This window comes from Trachurus trachurus (assembly GCF_905171665.1).
Source record: "Trachurus trachurus genome assembly, chromosome: 16".
In the NCBI taxonomy this organism is placed as follows: Eukaryota; Metazoa; Chordata; class Actinopteri; order Carangiformes; family Carangidae; genus Trachurus; species Trachurus trachurus.
In genome coordinates this window covers 188940-214272 of record NC_139902.1, presented here as the reverse complement: position 1 = coordinate 214272, position 25333 = coordinate 188940, and the positions used below count along the sequence as shown (strand labels likewise).

At 40.8% G+C, this 25333-nt stretch overlaps 2 protein-coding genes across 3 annotated transcripts in view; one reads left to right on the top strand and one right to left on the bottom strand.

Moving 5' to 3' along the window:
• Window positions 1-2813: 2813 nt before the first annotated feature.
• On the bottom strand, window positions 2814-22992 carry ano10a (anoctamin 10a). Of its 2 annotated transcripts, XM_083989673.1 has the most exons (15): window positions 22964-22992; window positions 20235-20370; window positions 19958-20155; window positions 19059-19193; window positions 18797-18916; window positions 18442-18626; window positions 15620-16004; window positions 11747-11802; window positions 11565-11639; window positions 11080-11268; window positions 10804-10995; window positions 9173-9301; window positions 7625-7741; window positions 5761-5777; window positions 2814-3838 (listed from the first exon to the last, which is right to left on the bottom strand). In XM_083989673.1, the coding sequence occupies exons 2-15, from the start codon at window positions 20362-20364 to the stop codon at window positions 3772-3774; spliced, it is 1995 nt and encodes a 664-aa protein (XP_083845799.1). In that variant the 5' UTR covers window positions 20365-20370; window positions 22964-22992; the 3' UTR covers window positions 2814-3771. The 2 variants fall into 2 exon arrangements, with proteins under 2 accessions (XP_083845799.1, XP_083845800.1); XM_083989674.1 differs by lacking the exon at window positions 5761-5777 and having other exon boundaries at window positions 22964-22990.
• abhd5a (abhydrolase domain containing 5, lysophosphatidic acid acyltransferase a) overlaps window positions 22577-25333 on the top strand; it is a 19542-nt gene continuing 16785 nt past the window's right edge. Inside the window, exons 1-2 of the mRNA XM_083989675.1 lie at window positions 22577-22642; window positions 23013-23093. Coding sequence (XP_083845801.1) covers window positions 22611-22642; window positions 23013-23093 — 113 coding nt within the window. The 5' untranslated portion in view covers window positions 22577-22610. The remainder of the gene's footprint in view (window positions 22643-23012; window positions 23094-25333) is intronic.

The window sequence follows — 25333 nt, the reverse complement described above, 5'->3', positions numbered from 1 at the left end:
AATGAAAGAGAAAAAACGGAAAAAGCTGTTTGAAAACATGTTTTTGTCTTTGGTCTCTTGTCTGTTTCATGAAAACCAAATGTACATAAAGTTGTAAATATGGTGCTCTCTCTCTTTATCTAGAACAGCAGAGTGAACCTCTTGGTGCATAGCTGTAAATGTAATTTAGCCTTATGATAATTAGTAATACTGTATGAGTGTCTCAGCTAAAAATAAATCTGTGTGAGAAAAGTGACATGATTCTCTGTGGTCTTAATCAGCTGTATCCAGGTGAACAACGTGCATGTTTTTCAATGTTTGACATTCAGTGACTCTGAGAGGAAACAGTCAGCTGCAGAAATGTTACTGGACCAAAAACCAACACAAGAAGCAAAAGAGAGAAAAAAGAGGATCTGTAACTGACAGGAATATTCAATGTACTATTCTGTAGTTGGTACCTGTTGTCAGATGTTACATATAGCCATGGTAATATCCAAAAATAAAATGTGGAATATTGTCTCATACATGTGGTCTGCTGGGTCTTTCTTCTTAGACCTGAATCAAGCTGGTATCACCTCATCTACTAGAAAATACTGGTGAACTCACTGTAAATAGGAGTTGTGTCCACCTGATGAATGTTAGTCCAGTGTCTCCAGGTCCAGGAACTGAACTCAGAACCTCCTTGCTGGGAGGTGGGACAGTGACTGCTAACCACATAGCATAATAAGATTCAAAACGGCTGTTTACCTGGGGATGTCTTATTTGTAATATGTCACAGAGAATGTGCAACAGCTTGTGATCTAATATATCGAATGAATGAGTACTTCACCAAATATGTGTGTGATTTTCTATTTCAACATACATACAGGTACAGTATGTAAGAAATCTAAAGCAACTGGCCGTAAAATCCTCTTAATATGTCACAGAGACTCAGGAATAATGTTCATATAACATATGGAACTCACCAACAACAATAGTACAGCCAGAGTATTCGCATTAAAAATATTTTTTTGCAGACTGCAAATCATGTTTATGTTTTGAATTTACGTGTTGGCATGTTGCGCCACCTAGCCCTCTCTTCCAGTCACAGCGGTGTCAGTGGCATTTCAGCCTCCGGTCTGGTCCACTGAGCTGCCGCTATGGCTGGGAGATAAAACAAGATCACTGTGTTTTGAATTTGACTGCAGTTACCGTTTTTGGCCACATTCTTACATATTGTACCTTTAAAGGGATAGTTCACCCTAGAATGATATTTCGCTCATTATCTACTCACCCTCATGTTGACTAAGGGCTGGAAGAATTATCAGAGTCCACCGTCCCTTCTCTTAGTTACAGGGGGTCTTGGCGTAGCAGTGAATTTCAATGCAACGGTTGCAAAGGGACACCAGAGCTCTTCGTAAAAAAACACACACAAAAAAACATCCAAATACCTCCATGCTGCTCGTATGTAATGTCCGTCTTGTGCTGAAGCCCCAAATTGCGTAATTGTCCCGAAAAAAAATTAAATAAGTCTATATTTTAAGCTTGTTTGTAGCGGAAGCTTCTCGTCTTCTTCTTCTTCTCCTATTCCTGGTCCGTCCAAATATCGCGTGATTTGCGCCGGCGTCATTGCGGTTACTGCGAATCACGCGATATTTGGACGGACCAGGAATAGGAGAAGAAGAAGAAGACGAGAAGCTTCCGCTACAAACAAGCTTAAAATATAGACTTATTTAATTTTTTTTCGGGACAATTACGCAATTTGGGGCTTCAGCACAAGACGGACATTACATACGAGCATCATGGAGGTATTTGGATGTTTTTTTGTGTGTGTTTTTTTATGAAGAGCTCCGGTGTCCCTTTGCAACCGTTGCATTGAAATTCACTGCTACGCCGAGACCCCCTGTAACTAAGAGAAGGGACGGTGGACTCTGATAATTCTTCCAGCCCTTAGTCAACATGAGGGTGAGTAGATAATGAGCGAAATATCATTCTAGGGTGAACTATCCCTTTAAGATTTAATGGGTGTCCTGAAGGGTGCAGGTTTAACATCTATCTATTAGACAGGTGGGACCTGAACCAGCTTTAGCCCTATGTCGCCATTTGTATCAAATTTGATACATGAAAAGTTTTTGAGACCTCTACATCCTCACTGATTTCTTTCCCCCTGAAAAACTTAATGTATACAATCAGATACATGCAATGATCAGACAAACCAGCAGGGTGCAGTTATTTATGCACCAGCAGCCTTCACTTGGGACATCCAATATGGCCGCTGTCAGTCACTGACCCAAATGTGTTTTCTCTTGAATATTTTTGCCAATTTTGAAAAAGTTAAGGTAAGAAAAACTTAAAAAATGTTACTGAAACTTCAATAGGATTAGTTACTGCATTGATGCAAAGTAAAATTACTTAATATTTCATAACTTATTATTTTATAGTAGAACCATGTTGAAAATGCGTGTATCGAAATAGATACAGCAGGTATGTAAGGTCATTTTCTATGCAAATCTGATATTCAAAAAAAAAAAAAAATACATATATATATATATATATACATACATACATACATACATACATATATATATATATATATATATATAAATTTTGTCAGAAGGTCCAACAAAGGGTCCAATTTCAAAATTTTCGGACAATTATTTCATGGTTCAGGCTTTACAGGGTTAGCATATTAAATGTGCTCAAGCAATGTCTTCAAGCTGTGGGATGTTAAACCAAAATAATGAGCTCATGGAGGCTAAACTGCCCTGTACTGTAGACCAGCGAGGCTGGCCCTGCAGGTCCCAGACTGGAGGCTGTGATCCAGGTCAATGGAGGTGTTGAAAAACAGTCAGTGGTCAGGCATCACACTTTATTCAGAGTTGATATTTCTATGAACATGCCTCTTCACCTCCACTTCACCACACTAGCCAGGCTGTGTCAAGTATGTTTGAGGCTGACAGCAGTAAAACCCCACAAGAGAACAGTCAACAGATATGGCCACACCTTTCATCTTGGTGTTTATAGGTTTACTGAAAACAAAGAGCAGTACTGAGCCATCATTCCTTCCATAAATACTGTTACAGCATATACATGACACAAATACTGATATCAGCATTTCATTTCAAGGCACCAGGGTGTTCATTCATGGTTTACAGGTTCAAGTCATTTTCATCAACACTGGAAGAAAGAAAGTGATTATAGGACTAATACAATACCCAGGTTACACCACACACTGGGAAAATACAAAAAAATCACCACAATACCTTGTAAACGGAAGCAAAACAAATCAATAATAATAGTAGATGAAATATTGCGAATTTTTGGTATTTTTCATATCCAGGTAAATCCATGTAGTTTGAACTCCTTAAAGTGTTTGTTTAACATGTGACTTGTTCAGGTTCAGAAATTCAGGATCACATGACCTATGTGACTTCAGAACAGAGGTCTAATGTGATTGATTTCACCCAGGTGTGATAGAGTGACCTAATAACAATACATTTTGAGTCAGTAGGTGATTGGTGAAATGTGTTTGCATTATCAGTCTGTGACATAAAATTTAAATAATCCCAAACCACAACCCCAGTTTACACCAAACCTGAATATGACCCCATTTCTCTCAGAGACCAGACTAATACACCTGCTACACAGGTATGCTGCTGCAGCAGTCTAAATAGTAAAGCTTCAGTTGTGCAGTGAAGACTCTGCAGATAAACGTGCAAGAAGACCAGCAGTGTAAACTCAAAGTGTCTGTATCATGTCATGACACAAAGGTGGATGCATAAAAAACAGTATGTCCTGAAGCAGCTGCAGCTCTCAGTATCTGTAGACTCTCCTGTCCTCCTCACTGCATCTTCCGGAGCTCCGAGGCTTCGAGCATTTTCTGAAACACATAATGAACAGCAGCACAGTCTTAAAACCTGAGCCTTAAAACCATCTGCCAAGACGTCTCTAACTTTGTGATCCTCCATATGGTCGGCAATCTTTAGCTCCAACTTGGCTGAAAATCTCATCAAAGTTTGCACACGTGTCAGGACCTGTGAGAATTTACCTTCCTTCCCCTTGGGGTTTTTTGTTGGTGGACAAAAATTGGTATGCTGATGAAAATGTCAAGATGCACAAAACAGCCACTGGCATCCATAGTCTTATTAACCCCAACTCCAAAGTTTGTTCAAACTCGACTTTTTGTCAGAAGGTGTCTATAGCCTTGTGGCAAATTTTAATGATTCGCCATGAAAAATCGAGGTGCTTTAACTGCAGCAACCAATGTGACAGAGTACCAACCCATATGGTATTGAGACAAAAAGGTCAACACTGCCCCCTATGAAATAAGAACTCCAACTTTATGCACTTAAAGGGATAGCTCTACATTTTGGCAAATTGGTCAATTGCCATAATCCCTATAGTCTTAGCAGTAGGTTCATTACCTTTAATTGTCGGTGCAAGATATTTTTAGAACGGCGGAGTAGAGCAGCGAGCTGCTCAGACCTACGCTACGGAGGCTAATGGGATTTCTTGGTTTCCCTCATCAAACTCATCAAATACACAATCCAACAACTCCACAACGCTCTGGTGGACAAGTTGTGACCTGCACATTCACCACACTATGAGGTAATAACACAACGTTACCACACAGAGTTGTTTTAGAGGGAAATTCATGCAAAACAGCTGATGCATGTTGCCTTCAGGGACAGTTGTTCATCAAGCAGTCTCTGTATTTACCTTGGAAACAACTCAATCTTGTAACATTCTACGTGGTGAATGTGCAGGTCACAACTTGTCCACCAGAGCGTTGTGGAGTTGTTGGATTGTGTATTTGATGAGTTTGATGAGGGAAACCAAGAAATCCCTTTAGCCTCCGTAGCGTAGCTCTGAGCAGCTCACAGCTCTGCTCCGCCGTTCTAAAAATACCTTGCACCGACAAATAAAGGTAACAAACCTACTGCTATGACTATAGGGATTATGGCAATGGGCCAATTTGCCAAAATGCTGAACTATCCCTTTAAAGCCCATGGGAATGTATCCAACCTTAAGATGACTGTTCAGATGAACATTCTCTTTTTTTGTGTGCAACAAGCGTGCTGTTTATTCTGTGTAAACTAAAACGTGGCACTTTTCTTTACATGTTTATGATAAGAACGTGTAAAAGGGAGGCTTGTCCTGTCTTGACTGTAAACCCAACTTGAAATGTATTATTTTTTCCTCAACATGGTCCTAATAGTTTTAAAAGTGAAGTGAAATTATTTTTTCTGTATTCAAGTCACAAGGCATGACTTCAGTAGTTATATGATATCCACAAACAGCACAATATTATGTCACCAAATCCATTATGGGTAAAGTACTGTTATTGTCATTTAATGTACCAGATGCCCTCATCACCTGCAATCGCTGCAAAAGTTAGCAGCTCACAGGAAATCTTAATTACGGTAAAAATCTTGCACAGTTCCTCTATAACAGTCAGCTTACAGCTTGATTGATTTGACTGTTTTTCACATTCTCTGAACCAGACAGACTCCAAATGTTCCTTTCTGTGTCTGTCCAGTTGATGGCTGGCCAGTCTAACAACACTCATCTACTTCTGACTGTTTCTAAATGAATCATTTCTGCACCAACTAAATCCCAAAGTTTACAGCTGGTTGGTGTGATGGAGTCGAGTATTAGGTATTCTGATGATCAAATATGTGAGTATTGACATTCATTAATATGATAATACTTTCAGCCAGAACACATATTCACACCAAAACCGTGAGTTAGAACATTAGATCACTGCATCATCCAAACACACACACCTAGCCAGCCACTCACCCTGCATGGAGCTGTCTCTGAAAAACCACAAGACCACAGAAGAACACTCATTAAACCAACACACATACTGGACATCAAGAGGCATCTACAGATGATTCCTGCCAGTTTCTTTCTAAACCTGTTAAATGTGATTCAGATTACATTCAGATCTGAACCTTTAAAATTGTGACGTACAGAGACCCGAGAGAAGCCAGACAGCTGGTCACAGAAGCTCTCAGCCCCATCAGTCCACATTAAACAAATGGCTGCAGTGCTGAGTGAGTCGCTGCTGGACTGTGGAGCCATCCATACTACTGACACAGATCACACCACAAAGTGGTCTGGGATAGGCATCAGGAGCCCACTGTAATGGACACATGAGATCCACACGGTGTCTACACTGCGTTGAAGTTCTCATTTATTTATTATTTTTAGTTAACTGTATTACGGAAATCTTAAGCTGTTGGAGTATTTTCATCCCTCATGATCACATCTCTTTACTGTTCATATCAACAGACGGCTCTATCTCAATTTCATTTCTGCATGAATGAAATTTCAAAAGGGACTGACCTGACCATAATTATATAAGAGTCTTGCTACTCTTATATAACGATTTTAATCAATGCAAAGAACAAAACAGCAATGGTCAGCTGGAAGTGCCTCACCCAAGAACAAAGGCCTTATCACGATTTTATCTATAGAGCAAGAACTCTGGAATAATCTGCCTCACTACCTCTGTTGTACTGAAAGTAAACTGGTATTTAAAAAGAAACTGAAATCTTATTTCATACGAGCTGTACACAAGTACGAGAGGTTCCATTTTGCTGTCTAAGAAAAAAGTCTGTTTAAGATTTGTGGAATAGTTTATTTGAACTTTTTAACATTAGGTATATTGTGATTGACCGTATTTGTAAATGTATGATATGTTGAGGATGTGTTGTTCCTTGTGGACCCCAGGAAGACCAGCTGGCTACTAAGGTACCAGCTAATGGGGATCCTTAATAAACAAGTAAACAATTAAAACTGTGTAACTTGAAATACTTACAGATGGGACTCTATCAAGTGAAATCATTTCTGTTTGTTTTTTGTTTTTTTTTAAGTATATTTTTTGTTAATGCTGATGTGGTCTGCATCTGCAACTGTCCCATGACGCTGCTTGCTTGGACTTCAGTCCCTCACCCTAACCCATTGGAGTAAATTTAATGCTGTTCATTTTTTTTCTTACTCCTTTCCATTTTTATTCCTGGATTTAGTGTCTTTTTGTGTATGTTTTTTTCCCAGTTCCGACTGTAACTGTTCAATTTTTGTTTTTCTCAGTTTTTTCAAATTAGAGCAATAGCCAATCATTTTTCCCATTTGAACCACTTTCCAAGCATCCCAAAGAGTTTGTGGGGACACTTCTCTGTTGTCATTTTCATCGAAATACTGCTTTATAAAATGATCCGTTCTTATTTGTTCCTGCATTGGAGCTAGGATCCCTGTATTTAGCCTCCAAATGGGTCCTCTTTTTTTCAGTATCTAATGTTACATACAAATAGAGTGGTGTATGATTGGATAAATCCATAGTCCAAATACTGCAAGTTGTAACCCTATACATGTCCCTTTGAAACATTAGATAATAATAAAGCCTAGAATGGGTAAGTTTGAGACCGAGCTCTCAGTGGTCTTGTAAGCCTGTGGGGACTGGGCACCTTGTTGTGCAGGACACTTTCATCATTTTTTTTACTTACACTATGACAATGAAGACTGTTTCCACTAAAACAGTGAAAACAAAATAAAACAGCTGGATGTGCCGAGGACACAAAATATTGTCTGTGTGACACATAAAATGTGATGGCAGCTTTTTAAAACAAGTATAAATGAACGTCACAGTGTATTGTTCTACCTTTTTCTTGAGGGCCTCCATGGATTCAAACTCCAGCCGAGCCAGTTTGATCTGGATGTGTTTGGGAACATCTGGGATAAGGAAGGTCAGGAGGAACTTGAAAGCCAGCAAGGCGTGCTGAAACCACAGAAACACAGACACATCACATGGTTCAAATGCCACCAGGACATTCCTACTGAGCTGTCAGTTCTATTCTGTTGACTGAACATGTGAGACATTAACAAGTCTGCGTATGTATTCATGGGATGTTTGACGGGACAGTATGCTGTGGAATTAGAGGACAGAAGTAGACGAGGTCCGTGACAACTGAGTGGATCATCGGTTTGAGACAGACGGACGTGTTAGTCATGATGATGCACAGTCTCACTTCAGCCAGAGTACCTGAGAACTCTTCTAAGTTGCCTCCTTGTCTTTCATTAGTTGCTTTAACTTATATCATTACAGAATGCCTTCAATTCTTATATTGTCTTCAGATATACATTGTCATTGTCAATTACTGATCTTTTATTTATTTATTTTTTGATCAGCTCTACATAACGGGAAATTATGATTGCAAATGCAAAACACATCAACTTTCAGGAGTGCTGCCTTGGAGCTCTTTGTGTCTCCACTAATGTCAAAATCAAACCTACTCCCTTGCAAGTACTGTACCTGCTTCGGGACCTGTTCTTATGAGACTGCATTTTCTATTTTCTTTAGGTGCCTTTCAACCATGTTAGCCAGTTAGTCTAATGTCCTCTCATGGTATGTATCAGAACCATCTAGTGTCTTATAAATAGCCCGTGCACTTTCCAAATAAGGGGAATTGTCACATCTATCCATTAGTTATACGTCGATCACCAGGCCAATATATAGAGACAGTCATATTTATCCCTATGAGCACTCTAGATCAATCAATTAAATGTGCATGTTTTGACTGTGTGAGAAAGTCACAGTACCCAAAACCTTCATGCCATCCTTGAATTGTTATAAAAGTTAATGTCATCAAATTTGATGGTAAATGGACTTGCACTTATACGGCGCTTTTCTAGTCACATGGACCTTTATGTACTTTACATTGAATGTCTCATTCACCCTTTCACACACATTCATACAGCACTAGGCACAGTGCTTGGAAGCTGCCCATTCACACACATCCATACACCCAATGGACACATCGGGGGGCAAGTGTGGGTTCAGTGTCTTGCCCAGGGACACTTTGACATATAGCCCGGAGGAGCCGGGAATCGAACCACCAGCCTTCCGGTTGGTGGGCGACCCGCTCTATTTTTGCCAAATCAAATGAAGAACTTTGCCTAGCTCCTAAAATAAACTAGACATTGAATACCTGACATGTCCTTTTCCTATTTAGGATGGTTGAGTGCTTGTTGTTCTGCTATGGGACAAGCCAAGACTTCTTTTGTTACCAGTCACACTAACACAAGTGGAATACCTCTGATACACCAGACAGATGCTGTGGGACCACCACACAACGGTGGATTGTTTTAAGAAGAACAATACAATATGTACATCTTTGTGTATTTGTATGTGAATATGCACATACATTACCTCAATAGCCACTGTCCACAGTATTAGCTGTGTCTCTGAGGCTGGGAAGTAAGCCTTGACTTGTGGAGACAAACCAATCAGTGCAAAGTTGGTCACCACAGCAATCACACTCATGGCCTCAAATGCGAGCTGGACAGAGTTGGAGAGAGAAGGTAACAGTTAGTCTTTTGTTTCCAGAAATGGAAACCAGCTGGATATAGTGAAAACAAGGTCTTAATCAGGAAAGCATGTTCCAAATAAAACTGACACAAGTATAATATTCTCATCTACAGGGTAGTCATACAATATTTTAGAAGAACTTAGAAGATTTTATTTTCATTGTACAATTATACACCAAAATTCTGTTTGGGACTTCTCAGACTTTACATCACTGAGGGTTTCAGTGTAGTATGACACCTTGTCTGAATTTAATCATTTCAAGGAAATCAGTTCAAATACTGCAGATGAATGTCTGTGCTCTTTAGCAGCTTATTCCATCATCAAGTAACCACAGACAAGGAACAGTCTGGAGTCTGAGTGTCTTTAGGTTGGGGATGCTGATGATGGTGACCAGATTGCCTGGAGATATGTGATATGAGTTCACGTAGATAGAGACGACTCATAAGTTACTCTAAAGATAGCATTAGAGACTAAATTTGATTCAAACAGAATTAGGTAGTGACAACCCTCGTGACATGTCTCTCACTGCAGGAATGTGAGGGGTGGTGCTGCACTATATAAGACTGTGTAGCCAGTGAACAAATACAGTTTTAGAATATTAAAAACTGGCCTAACAACATGTGCACAGACTATTCTGAGGTGTTGGAAGGAACCCCAAGCTCCCACACTGAGTATGTGGAAAACACAGATGATGGCGACTGTGGCATGCCAGAAGATGTTGGGGAGATTAAATTGTGAAAATGATATGATAAAAGAAAAATGGGATAGTTTTGGTAGACAGATGTGTTAATTTGCCTGCCTTTGCCTATTTATTACCTGCCTGTCTTATTTTTAGTTAATTTACTTTCAGATTTTTCATGTTATTTATTTATTTTATTTTATTTTTTCTATTATTACTATTTTTGACCTCCATTCTGTCTGTTGTATTTGATGTTTGTTGTGTCTGTTGCAATAATGAAAAAATTATAAAAACTTTGAATTATAAAAAAAATATTGTGTAGCCAGTGTATTTTTAGTCATGTTGTGACGGAGTGAGTTAAGTTTTACATTTATTTTGATTCATTTTGTTTGACTTTTTCCAGGGGTGCCGGCCATGTGAAGAATCATTCACCTACTACACCCAGTACACAAGACACAACACACCAGTTGAGTTTAAATCATGAAAAAACGTATTAGAAAAGAACAATGCAAAGGACCAAAATTCCCCTCTCAATGATTTTAACAGTCCTAACACAACATTTCTCTGAATCAAACTGCGACCCCTCACCCCCTTACTGTTGCATGTCTGGCACCACAACTCTGGTGGTGTTTCATTCTATGAGTCGATACCCAACCACTGCCTCACCGTCCCTCACATTCCCTCCATTATTTCTCCTTGCTCCTACTACTGTAGCTGATTGTGAAAGAACTTGTTAAGCTGAACGTGCTTTGGTTTCATCTGCATTTAAACATGCAGACATACTGTATCTCACCTGCCAGACTCCTATGTTTGCTGCTGGGTCAGAGAAAGGTCGTTTGAACACACGGCACATCTTGAAGGCATCAGAGTAAACCTCAGTGATGTTGTTCACGACCACCAGGACAGCAGCCAGGGGGTAGACACAGGAGAAGAGACTGACATAACCAAACAGCAGGAAGAGCTCCAGGTAGTCATCAAATGTTCCCTGAGGGACAGAGAGTATATCACAGGCATGTGGATCTTCATAGAAAAACTCAAATCCTGAAACTGACTGATCATGTGCACCTACCAAGTATGAGCTCATTTCAGCCTCTAGTCGGACCTGCTCAGCCAGAGGAAGCTCTTTGTCTTCCAGAGTTCTTCTCTTCTGGACCTTGCGGATCATCTTCTTATTGCGTCTCCTCTGGAGCCAATAGGGCAGGAAGGCCTCCATGAACTGATTCAAGATCTGACTAGTGATCAACAGGGTGGCCAGACTCTAGATGCCGATGAGAACCAAAACAAAGAGCAGGTGAAGTAAGGAAACAGGGAGAAAGGGTGATACAGTATAATGTAACTGAGGAAATAATATATAAATCAATGATGGACAAAGGTAAAAATACAAAAATAAATAAAAAAAGAATAAGGAAAGAAGGAAATGGAAGCAAAATGAGAACAAATCAAGTAAAGTTTGGTAAGTTTCTGCCCATGGGAAGTATGACTTCCTCGGAAGTGCCCGGACCCTAATAAGGAAGATTGTACAAAGGAATATTATTAGATGGATGATGGGCCTACCTGTCTGAGCAACACCATGTCTTGCATGACAAAGGCAATGTAGAACAATGAGGCGAAACAGTTGAAGAAGTTGAACTGCAGAGAAAAGTCAAGTCAACAATGATAAGTATAAGTATCAACAAGACAAGCTGTAGTCTGAGAGTAAAATTAGCAATATTTTGGAAAAAGTTATTTTAACTCACGATTAATACTTTGAGGACCAAGTGATTCTGATATGTAGACTCCAGCCTATGATTCTCTAGATGCACAGAAAGGAATTTACATTTGGAGCATGTCATGAAAACAAATGATTCTTGGTCTTTCTATGACCAGCATCACTTGTACTTCCTGATCATGCAGAATACAGTGAAATCTATAGTCTTTCAGTTTTCACATTCACAGTGGGTGGGTGCTTTTGACTACACAGACTGGTCAGCATTAAAGGGACAATGAGGAGTTTTGGAAAAGCGAAGCGTTTTCACACTACATTTATGAGCCTCCGCACTGTGAAATTCTTTGACCGGCGCAAGACAGACTCATGTTTTCATTCATCAAGAATTAAAGTCAGAGGTTGGAAGACGATCACATACCGTCGTAGTTCCCACCATAAACGGAGATTCGGCGACGTTATTCTCATGACTCGCCACGAAACCGAAAGTAAAGAAACGCTGGTCGGCTCGCCCAGCATTTCCACCACCACTAATAATAACAAAATAACCATAGAGACAAAACCATATATTTATATTTATAAGTGGTAACGTAGATTCATCCACATTAAAGCAGAAGTGAGTGATCCGGTCGTTTTCGCTAATGCTGCGTTCCAGGCAGGCTTTTGAAATCATAAATTACAGCTTCAAGTCACAACTTACGACTTTGTAGCGTTCCAGGCAACCCACTCGTGTTTTTCCGACCTGTTTTACCGGTGAAAGTCACTATAACGGCCACTCGTAACTTCTGACCCGTGAAATCGTACCAGTACGTCTTTTTGTACAGTCTATGTACCAGATCGAACTGGTACGACTTCACAGGTCGAAAAAAAACAAGTTTCCTTGAACGCACCATAACAGTCCTCGTCCCTACGTCGCCACATTCACGGCGTCCCTTGGCTGCACACACAGCCCTGCATGCCGTTCTCTCTCCTCATTGGATAAAAACTGTAGGATACGATAAATGTTTTCTCCTCGGCTCAGAGCAGAGCAGAGTGACTGACAGACCCGTGTTTCGGTCCAAACACTCTATGTAAGTGATTGCTGTCGGAAGATAGAACTATTTAAGACTTATATTAACACAAATATATCACTCACTTCTGCTTTAACGTGAGACTTTTAAATAACCAAATAGAAACTCCTCGTTGTCCCTTTAACTGGGACGACTGACAATATTGATGAGCTAACTGATGTTCTGGCTACATCTCCTTGAGCAGAGACACAACTATTCCCACAAAGTTGGCCAGGTTATTCCCCAATAACAAACTATGGATGTCAGCAGTTCTGAGGGGTTTGTTTTTTAAAAGAGGAAATGCATATAATGATGGCAACACCACTCAGGTTAAAGAAATGAGGAGTGAAATTGAAGTCTAAATTCAGGTACAAATTACTAAAAAAAAACTGAAGTAGAGCTAGGAAGTACCCATTTAAAGAAAACCTGGCATTGCATGAAACACTGGATCCTATGACAAAGGTCAGGACTGACCGTTCTGGGTTTAGCTCTGACAAGCAATTAGCTAATAAGCTAAATTGTCTTTTATGCAAGATTTCATGTTCATGATTTCACTGTTCTGTCTCTCTCTCCCAGTTCTACTGTATCTACTGATATTGACCAAGTGTTGACCAACTTGTCTGTCGTCATGTGCTTGAAACTTGCAGTGAGCAGCAGAGATACAACTTTAATTTTATCTTCTCATTATCATCCAGCAACAGAAAGTCCAAGTTATGAAACACTCCATCATTGTCTCTGTTCTCTCTGTTGGGTGGACAACCAAAAAAACTCGACTATCAACAGTGAGGAGGCAGAAAACAATCCGCAACTTTGCCAAATGCACCATAAGATAAATGTTAAACAAATGTTATTCAATTGAATCGCTCATTTGATCTAGAATTGCAACTTTAAGTAATAAAATATTTATATTATCACGTTGTAACACATGATTTGTATAATGTATTTTATGATATATGATTGTATGATACAATATATTTCTTATTTGTATTAGCTCTGTGGGATAAAGGAACTATTTTTGCAACTGCGCTACATAGGGACACTAAGTTGTGTAACTATGCTTCATGAAAACATATAAAAAAGGAACAGGAAAGAAAGTAGAACAATATGGGTTTTGTAAAGGTAATGTACTATGTGTTTGTTAGGTTTATTTTTACTTCATTTATTCCCTTTTGATCCTTAGTTAAGTTGTGTATGTATGTTTATGTTTTTGTAGTTTAAAATAAATTTAAATTGTAGATTGAATGAGTAGAAAAAGTTAATATATTGGGGAAAGGTCAGTTTCAAGGGTCAAAGGCAGAATTTTTGAATTCCTTGTTCTTGTAAACTTAAAGGTTCTTGAGGCAAGATTTGTGAAGAAATGCACATGCGTTTTAAGTTTTTTACTGCTAATGGGCGACGAAGCGTTCGAAACCAAAAAGAATGAGCCCACTCGCGTGTCTCTCCGTTGCCTTGAACAGGCTGTGTGCTGCAAAATGCGCTGCAATTCTGGGTCCGAATTTCCCGCGCTGTCCGCGGATGTGACGTCAAATGACGCTGCATGCGCGTCCTCGACAGCTTCGGCTTTCCACCGCTTGCGCCCAGCGGTCGGCGGATGTCTTGCAGCCTGAACAGTTATGTGAGCAGCGAGTAGAGAAATAACGTCACTTTCTTACATTTTAATATTTTTTCATGCGAGAAAGTGACAGTTTAGATTCCCAATCTGTTGTCAGTTTATCCAAATAACGTCTGTAAGTAGATTTGCTCTGACATTTTTCGGAGGAGTGCAGAGCCACACACACGCAGCAGCAGCGGCTCGTCACAGAGGCTGCAGCCGGGGAGCTGAGCTCATCGGCCGGGCAGCCTCTGTCCTCCTCCCAGGGAAGAAAACCAGCCGAGTAACTTCCCCACAGGTTTTTAGAGGTTTTCTGCCGGCTGGTTGAATTGTTTTTAGGAGATAAATGCTGGTCTCATTGATGAAATCTAACAGTGGCACTGTGGCAGTCGGATTAGTTCATTTGAATGAAAAGTGAAGCTTCAGGTGTGTGTGAGCAGCGCAGCCTTGGGGCTCTGTACGTACAAAAATCACCATATTTAGGCTACTTCAGTAAATAAATAAATAAATAGTTTTACAATGAGCCGATTGATTCATCCGTGGTCAGTTTATCCAAACAACGCCTGTAAGGAAATTCTCCGACGTGTTGGGAGGAGCAGAGCCACTAGAGCAGCCGAGCGGCAGCAGCGGCTCACAGAGGCGGCGGCGGCGGCGGCGGCGGCCGGTGGCTGACCTGATGCCTGGGTGGTCAACCTCCCGGTGTCGCGGTAAATTGAGCACTGTACAATGAGCGCGGCATGGCGCATTTACTGTGTGTGTCGTGAGAGAGACAGCAGGTAGAGGGGCTGACTGGCAGAGATGAGAGATAGTGAAAGCTGTTCTTTTTTTCTGTGAGAGACTGCTGCGGCGGACACAAACCAAACTGTGGCGGCTGATTAATGGAAAACACTGGTATAGTAACGTTAGGCTGTTTCCAATTCAGCCACAGTGTCACTGTCACAGCATCAGCTGCACTGCTGTGGAGAGTTGATGCGCGCTCCCGCACCAGCTTGGCTGATATGGCTGCAGTAACCCTGACGGCCGCTACGGCCGTTGTATCGCTAGTGAGTTTTATTCCTTGATCCTGCCTCAAGCTCCTTTAAACATATCTACATTTTACATTTTCAAATAAAAGGTCATTATGAGAAACAATCAACAGATGAATTCTGCTTGATAAATGCCTTAAAATTATAAATTGATGTCAGTGTCTGATTAGATGTAGGTTTTTTCTACTCTGACACTGACACTCTGAAAAATAAATAACTAAATAAAAATGTAGAAAACTCACCCCACTCTGTGAGGAACTCTGCAGCATACCTGTAGATCAGGTTCATAACCTCTATGACCACAGCATAGATAATACTGGGGATGAACAGCAGTATACCAGTCCAAAATGTGGGCTCCTCATCATGCACTGTGAGCGCCCATCCCTCCATCAGAAAATAGATCATCATCACGTAGAGGGATAGGTAGAGGCAGAGCAGCACAAAGGGCACAGACACAAGGTAGATCCGCAGCTGTCTCTTGACGTTGGGGTAGAGAGGCTCCTCACGACCCGTTACGGGGTTAAACCCAAGCACACCGTGGAAACCGGGCCGAGGCTCTTCAAAGGCCTTCTTCCTGCTCAGTGTGCCCCAGCTGTAGGCTAGAGAAGCACTGCACCGCTTCCAAAACTGGTGGAGGAAAAGTGGCATTAATCTTCTTATCTTGTCACGTCATCCTTTTTTTTTTTTTTTTTTTTTTAGAAATGATTCAAAATCAAGTTCCCTCTTAAAGGAGTTATTTGTTTTACCACTGCATTTACAATGCAAGAGGTCACAAGGAGCTACTGCCTCAGGACAGACTGCACACTACAGTGAGGGTGACAGTTTATACACAAAACATAAAACAAAACGGTTTTTTTTCTGAATTAAAGGGACAACAAGGAGTTTTGGAAAAGCGAAGTGTTTTCACACTACATTTATGAGCCTCCGCACACCGTGAAATTCTTTGACCGGCGCAAGACAGACTCATGTTTTCGTTCATCAAGAATTAAAGTCAGAGGTTGGAAGACGATCACATACCGTCGTAGTTCCCACCATAAACGGAGATTCGGCGGCGTTATTCTCATGACTCGCCACGAAACCGAAAGTAAAGAAACGCTAAATAAACAAAATAACGATAGAGACAAAACGATATATTTATCGAAAATGGAGCCATTAACAAGTGGTAATGTAGATTCATCCACATTAACGTGAGACTTTTTTATTGTCGCGGAATTTTTCGTTCTGCCGCTGGAGAAACTCCTCGTTGTCCCTTTAACAAGATGCTTCAAAATCCTGTATTCAAAAGCAAGAAGCACCCATCATTTATCATTTTTGAATAAAATTCTTATATATTTAAAGGGATAGTTGAACATTTTGGCAAATTGGCTCATTGCCATAATCCCTATAGTCATAGCAGTAGGTTCATTACCTTTAATTGTCAGTAGAGCGGCCAAGCAGAGCGGCCAGCTGCTCAGAGCTACGCTACGGAGGCTCATGGGATTTCTTGGTTTCCCTCATCAAATACACAATCCAACAACTCCAAAACGCTCTGGTGGACAAGTTGTGACCTGCACATTCACCACGCTATGAGATATAATAACGGAATGTTACAAGACAGAGTTGTTTTTGAGGCAAATGCAGAGACTGCTTACCGAAAAACTGCCCCTGACAGGAACGCGCATTAGCGGTTTTGCATGAATTTCCCTCTAAAACAACTCTGTCTGGTAACGTTGTGTTATTATCTCATTGCATGGTGAATGTGCAGGTCACAACTTGTCCACCAGAGCGTTTTGAAGTTGTTGGATTGTGTATTTGATGAGTTTGATGAGGGAAACCAAGAAATCCCATGAGCCTCCGTAGCGTAGCTCTGAGCAGCTCACGGCTCTGCTCCGCCGTTCTAAAAATAGCTTGCACCGACAATTAAAGGTAGCAAACCTACTGCTACAACTATAGGGATTATGGCAATGGGCCAATTTGCCAAAATGTTCAACTATCCCTTTAAATGGTGTTCCATATAAATTCAGATACTAACACCTGTTACAGAACAATTCCACCTCTGACTGTTAGTACTCAGCATTTCAGAATAAACATCCCCTAAATTTTGCATTTTGAACTACGATCTCTCTAATTCCACACTAATATTAATTAAAGCAGAAGTGAGTGATATATTTGTGTTAATATAAGTCTTAAATAGTTATATCTTCCGACAGCAATCACTTACATAAAGTGTTTGGTCTGAATCACGGGTCTGTCAGTCCCTCTGCTCTGCTCTGAGCCGAGGAGAAAACATTTATCGTATCCTACAGTTTTTATCCAATGAGGAGAGAGAACGGCATGCAGGGCTGTGTGTGCAGCCAAGGAACGCCGTGAATGTGGTGACGTAGCGACGAGGACTGTTATGGTGCGTTCAAGGAAACTCGTATTTTTCCGACCGTGAAGTGGTACCAGTTCGATCTGGTACGAGTTCACCGGTCGGAAGTTACGAGTGGCCGTTATAGTGACTTTCACCGGTAAAACAGGTCGGAAAAACACAAGTGGGTTGCCTGGAACGCTACAAAGTCGTAAGTTGTGACTTGAAGCTGTAATTTACGATTTCAAAAGCCTGCCTGGAACGCAGCATTAGCGAAAACGACCGGATCACTCACTTCTGCTTTAAGTAAAGTTTCCTTACAGACTAATATCAAAATGATGCTGATATGTAGGTCACCATAGGTGGTATATCTCTGGAACATGATAAACCAGATCATCCGTTTCTCAGGGTCAATATTGATGTGTAATTTAATATAAATCCAAATTTACATGGAACACTGTTTAAATATAAAATAATTTAGAGTGCTTTTATTGTGAAATGCTATATCAGATTGCTATGGTGTATATGAATATTAATTTGATATAGGCTCAAAAATTAACTTGAACTGATTTAAACTTGTAGGTGAACAGCTTTAATGGGAACGTTAGTTACAATATGTGGTAGTAGCAGTAAATCTGACAAATAGCTCCTTTAAGCCTTTTGGGTTGTTTTTTTTAAAACTGACTCTATGACTACCGGTATATCTGTAAATAAGAAAAAAGTGAATCTCATTACCTCGAGCATAACTGTACACCAGACCACGTTAAACACAGCAAAGAGCACATATTTATCGTAGCCCTCCCAGTCAAACAGATAATAAGGCAACCCAATAAGAGCCATGGGTACCAGGGCGAAGGTGAAGTACTCCAGGAACCCAAAGTAAAAGGCCAGACTTTCACCAAAGTAGTGTCTGATATCATCTGGGGACATGGGACCAAGAGGAAATGAGTGGGTAGGAGCACTAACAGAGCATTTCAGTCAAAAATATGGCAAAGAGGAAGCCATTATGAACTAAAAGAAGATATAATATAATATAATATAATAATATAATATAATATAATAGAGAAACAGTCCCTATTCTTCCACTTACCAAGAGGCTGAAGAGACAACTTCACCTTTTTATACCAGGAAAAAGACAATCTTTTTAGTTCCTCCTTCTCATGGAGAGGAAACATCTGGAACAGGATCCCTTTGGACTGAAGTCTGCGGACTACCATGGGAATAAAACAGTACATGTTGTATGTTGTCACACCATACTCATGTTATTTACTGTAATTAATGGTTAGCTGAAATGTTGTATTCAAATACTGAATAGAGGCTCTCTAATAGAGGTAGACACTGTAGACACTCACTAATTGATTTCCCGGGGTAGAGCTTGACCTGGGTGTATCCTGGTACATGAGTCTCATCTCTAGCTCTCAATGTGTCCAGCTCGTGTTTAATGATGTACTGACACTCAGCCATACTGAGGAAGCTGTCTCCATCCCCTGTAGACAAGAGACCAACCACAGTCACAGCGAAAGCATGTTACACATCTCAGTGGGGCAAGTCTCTTCAAACCATGACAAATACTGAGATAATTACAATGACATCAGTCTGTCCTTCAACCTCAGGTCATTTTACTGCTGCTATGTTGATTTGATTCCACTATCATGGTTAGAAACTGGCTCCATTATAGGGTAAGGTGTTGGGCATACGCGGTCCAGGGGAGGTCTGAAGGTGTTGGGGGGCAGCGGGCCAAGGCATACAATAAATTAAAAGCCCCCCCCCCCCCCACCTCTCTCCATATTGTTCTTTTTTTAATGTATTAATTAATTAATTTTATCATCTTTGTCTTTGCTCATAATAATGTTTTTGTGTATTCTGTAATTTTGTCTATTTATTGTTTTTTGTCTGTCCTGTATTGTCACTGTAAAAGAAAAAAAAAAGAAACTGGCTTCATGACGGCCGGACATCAGTCAAGAGCCAGATTTTAAAGTGGAAGCTAGAGATTATTTTCATTATTAATTCAGATGCTTTTCAAAGGCGGCTTTTGAGTTGTTTTGTCTGATCATCAATAGGCCAAAGCCATAAAGATCATATTCACATTGATATAAGCAAATCCTCATACTTGAATGAAGAGATTAGTTTTTCTTGAAAATGGTTAGGATTAGGGATTAATCAGTTGTTTAAATACTTGCTAATTAATTCTTTGTTGCCCACTAGTCTAAAGCTCAAAAAGCAAAAGCATGAACCTGCTCCTAGACCTTACCTTTAAAGTCTTTGAAGCTGTGTCTATTAGCACAGGTGAAGGCCCTCATAGACCCATCACTGAACTCCTTGAAAAGGCCCACATCCTCAGCACCAGACAGCAGCCTCTTCTGGGATGCCCCAACCAGAAACATGTTGGGCTTTTCCTTCTCCTGAGCCATGACTCCAGGGCCCAGCTTCTCCACCAGCAGCTCAGCACCTTCGGAAAATAACACTCGATGTCTCACAGTAACACATATTTGAAAAGAGGGGGAGAACTCTGATTGCAATAACGTTACCTCCACTCTGCTGTTGGTCTCTTATCCTGCTCAGCAGCCATTCACTGGCTTCCTCCTTAGTATCTGAGGCCAGCTCCAGCACCACTAGAGGACTGAACCTGGAGCCACTGCTGTCAACCCACTGCATCATGGGAACCTGCATAGGCAGTCAGAGAAATAATCAAAGAAAACATCCATTTCTATTTTTGACAAACTATATTCAATTCAATTCAATTCAATACTTTATTTCGGACACAGCGGCGGTCCATAGAACAATAAAAAAAACAGACAGATATTCCAAAATATCAGCTAGAACACCAGTCCCTCCAGAGCCTTGAGGTGAACCTGACCGTACTCAGGGCAGGGTTTGCCAGCGCAGAAATGATGCCGTTTGTTGATTTAGATATTCTACACATACAGCTGAACATGAGGTTCCTGAGTACAGCAGGACACACACACCAGCACTCACAAACATTTGGCTCGCACTGCTTCCTCTAGGCACATTGAGCAGCATCCTCAGGCCATCATTCTATGCCACATTGAGTCTCTGCATGGAGCTCCTGTTGTAGTGCCGCCACAAGTGGGCAGTATACATTGGGGTGCAGAAAGTTTTAAAAAGAGTGATCTTGACAGGCAACGAGCACATACTAAATTTTCTCTTCAGCATATTAGCCTGTGCATACATCATACGGCATTGTCTTTGAATATCCCTATCATCAGACAGGTCATCACTCAAATAATGTCCTAGATATTTAACTTCTTCACATGTTTTAAGGACATTACCAGAGAGAGAGAAGACAGGAAACTATAATTTATTGTCTTCCTTGCTTCTGACTATCATGATGTTACTCTTTTTCCCATTAAATTTAATGTCAAAGTCAGAGCCATATTGAGAACATATCCTGAGTAACTGCTGGAGGTGACCAGATCATCTGCATACATCAGGTGGTTTATAATAGTGTCTCCAACCATACAGCCTGTTCTGCAATTGTTCAGTTGGTTGGATAACTCATCCATACAAATATTAAAAAGAAATGGAGATAAAATACTCCCCTGCCTAACTCCATTGCCTACGTTGAAGGGGGCAAATGTAAAATCACCCCATTTCACGTACATTGTCTGGTGTGAATACCAAAAAAATCAGGATTCTTATAAGTGACATGGGAACCCCTCTATTTTGCAATTTATAAAATAATTTTTCATGATTCACACGATCAAAGGCCTTAGAGGCATCAATAAAACACAGTGTGTGTGTGTGTGCTTAATTCCTTCCTTACTATGATGTTTTCAGTCTGTCGCTTAGCCTAATACATAGCCTCATCTATGTCTGTGTCACACTTGCTGAAAATGCATTTAAAAAAAAAAAAGCTGCACATTTTGTGTGCTGCCACAAGGTCACGTATAGAATAACAGTGGTCACAGCTGAGTTTACATTCCGACTGTGAGCAGGAGTGAGATGGCTCAATCAACACTGCTAAATATCTGACCAGGGTCAGTCAAACAGCTGCTAACACCTGTTACGCGCAAATGGATAAGGTGCCATTCATTAAACCAAATGTTCATGACTGAAATGTTATTTATTATTGGAATGAACTTTTGTGTCTTGTCATCTGTATATTTTGTTTCTTTTTTTAATCACCAGGTTGGATCTATAGACTCTTTCTCACACCTCCCACATGCCAGGAACAGTCAGCAAATCAGGACATGAACAGTCACATAGATGTGTGCAGGTAGATAAGGGAACAGCGTAGCACTGAGTAGCCTACAGCCTTGCTTTAATTCTACAGCTGAGCATGAGCAGCGTCTAGCACATAGACTGTAAAAAGATCTAGCAGCATCTGGTAATGAAAAACCAACTCATTGTGTAGTCAGCATTACACAATTACACATTTACACAAATAGGCCCCATTCATTTAATAAGGCAAACGGACGTAGCGGACGTAGCAAAGCAAATCTACTTGCAACCATTCAGGTCACTTGCAGAATGAGTCAACACAAACCTTCAACTATCCACCAAACATAACATTTTAAAAGCGCAAACGTTCCAGCCTTCCGTTATCTCAACACGTCACAATTATTCTCTATTCAAAGTCCCAGCTGTCATTTACAAACTTACCAAAGTTGTCTCTCCTTCGCTCAGCAGCTTGTTGGGATTTGACAGCGAGGCTACTTCCGCCTCACGCGCAGAGGATGCGGGGTGCGTTTGTTTTGTACAAGGGACCAGAAGAGAAGCGGTAGTAGGCAAGGAGTCGAAGCGTCCCTGACGCGTCGCCACTCGGCGTAGTTACCCTGGGTTACAAATCAAACGCCTCCAATCGCTGATTTACGTCAGGAACTGAGGAACACCGAGACCACGTGACCACGGAAAGCAACAGAGGAGTGTTGTGTTGTGGCAGTATGGCCGAGCAGGCGGAGGTGACAGACAGAGGGTAAGTAGTTCTCAGCTCACGGAGAGAGACGATGTCCGCTCATATTCTGTAAGACAGCGACACCACTTGTGTCGGTTCTGTAGACGTAGTTGACAGACACCGACTGTTAAACACGTTGTCGACAGACCGGACTAACTTACCGTAAAGTTAAAGTTAGCAAACATTGAAACTTTGACAGGACTCTGACGGAGAAACATACGTAACGTTAGGCAACAGCCTGCGACACAGCTCAGTCTTTACCTACCGTAGACTACGGTTTTGCTTTCACAATGAAGGTGTGTGTCGTTGGCATTTGTATTTAGCTGACAACAGTTTATCTACCCTGTCATCTGTCAGTCACGGTGTTTGTGTCCCTCTCCTCTGGCTTCAGGGTGGTCCAGAGAATGCTGTCTGTTGTTGGTGTTGACGGCCTGGCCAGCAGTGTGTGGGGTTATGTGGACACCACTTTAAAGTAAGTTTGAATAAATGTTGCTCTCAGCTGTACAGAAGAGCAATAGCCTATGGCAAATAATAGGTTCTCCAAACCTTTTTTGTTATAATGATCATTCAGGGTAACCTATTCTGGACTCTCCGTTCATTCTTCCCATTGCTAATACTGAACCACATGAAAACAAAGTGTTCAATTTCCTCTGTTTAGCTTGAATCTTAAAGCTATGGTCTACGATTTGGAGGATTGGTAATTAGGGCCACGGGCCATCGCACCGGGCACTCCGAGGGGCGGGGTGTGTGTGTGGGAGGGGGTGCTTTTTCAAATTTTTCTCATCCTCTTTCAAATCGTAGACCATAGCTTTAATTTAAACATACAGTATGTACACTCCTAGGACATGTGACATCACATGTAAATAATGATCCAGTTTGTCCACTACTGGGTGGAGAGCCTTCAGCCTCTGGACCTCTCTGCACAGGACACAAGACACTCCGACTCAATCACCTCCTTTAAATCCCGTTAGAAAACTCATCTCTTCAGACTGGCATACACTTTAACCTTGGACTGGAATGACCGCACTTTGGCAGGGTTGCACTTTGATATTGTTTCATGTATAGGAGTGTTATGTTTGCACTTTTGTTGACTGACCGTGGGGGGGTCTTGACCTAAAGTGACCTTTAGTGTCAGCAAAGGTGCCTTATAAATAAAATGTATTATTATTAGGGTCAGAGCATCGACAAGGACCCTATTGAAATCGCATTGTTTATTCTTACACAACTTTAACCCCAATTTTGGGGGATTTCCCATGCTCAAAAACTCGTGAAACTGTGAACACCTGTCCAGACAGCCCAAAATTAATCTATTTTGTATTCATGTATCTTGAAATTTTCAAAAACCCCTCAGCATTTGGGTTACTTTGTCATAGGTGGACAGAAATCATGGGTTTTGTTTTTAAATATCCTCTCTTATGGCGCATTTCCACTAGCACGGCTTGGCTCGGCTCGATACGGCACGGCACGGCTCGGTTTGGTTGTGTTTCCATTACAACTGAGTATCACTAGTGCCGCCGTGACGTCATTTACACGGCGCCGAGCAACGCTCTAAACTCTGTAAATATATAACTTTAGCAACATTTGAAACATTTTCAGGCGAGAAAGTAGTCGTTTAGATCCCCAACGTGTTGAAAATCTGACAAAATACCAGCTGTTTACAATTTTGTTCCGACGAAGTCGGCGTTACTAAAGCTAGTCGTAGTGAGCAACGCACTTCCGGTTATCTTCACAAAATAAAATACCTGTTGCCTTTTATCATAAGGAAAGCCATTACGATAGAATTGGTGCTTTTACTTTGTAAACAGGAAGTGAACCTACCCTCGCTGTAGCTAGCTTTAAACCGCCGTTTTGACTGCTTTCGTCCCGTTCAGTATGCCTTACCGGAGAGTCTTGCCAGCTCTGAGATCGGCCTGGTTCATTGTAAAACATTTATTTATTGATGTAAATGTGGTGTTTTCTGTGCGTACAGACCCCAAGGCAGTGCTGCTCTACAGTCTAACCATGGGTTTTTATTCAAACAAACTTCTGCTACAGCCACAATTGTTAGATTTCATCAATGAGACCAACATTTATCCCCTAAAAAGAGTTTAACCAGCCGGTGGTAAACCTCTAAAAGCCATCAGGTAAGTTTGTGTCTGAAAGGGACAAAAGTGTCCATTTTCATTTTTCAACTGTTGATTGTCTTGCAATGGTTAGAGTTATTGCCATCAAATTTGGTGAAAAGCCATAATTTTTCACAAATTTTGAAAAAAAAAAAAAAAAAAATTTGGAACGATACACTAACTACCCTAACTAAAAAAAATCACACTCTTCATATTGGGGACAAAAGTGTCCACGGAGAAAACGCCATAAAAATAGTATACCTTCATATTTTTTTCCAGTTTCTTTTGCATAGATCTTCTAGTCTACTTCTCCTCTGTTGATCCATACCAAATATTCAATTAATTTCAGACGTTTAACCCCTTAAATGCCAGAATATAGGGTCCTATGAAAAAAAATGGCTAAAAACACACACAAAAAGGGGGTATTTTCAAAATACTGAATGCAAACTGGATATGTTGGGTGGGGATTTTACCAGGCTTGGACATGTCATTGATTAGTAACACACTTGATTTGAATGGATTTTTATTTTTTTTGCAATCCCACTTCCTATTTTTTTGTCACACTCTTCATATTGGGGACAAAAGTGTCCACGGAGAAAACGTGATAAAA

Excerpts from the sequence above, each read along its gene's own strand:
- ano10a (XM_083989673.1), bottom strand. The coding sequence starts at position 20,364 with ATGATGCAGTGGGTTGACAGCAGTGGCTCCAGGTTCAGTCCTCTAGTG. Across the intron at positions 20,156-20,234 it reads AGACCAACAGCAGAGTGGAG|GTGCTGAGCTGCTGGTGGAG; the intron begins GTAACGTTATTG and ends TATTTTCCGAAG. Across the intron at positions 16,005-18,441 it reads GGTGTACAGTTATGCTCGAG|TTTTGGAAGCGGTGCAGTGC; the intron begins GTAATGAGATTC and ends TTCCTCCACCAG.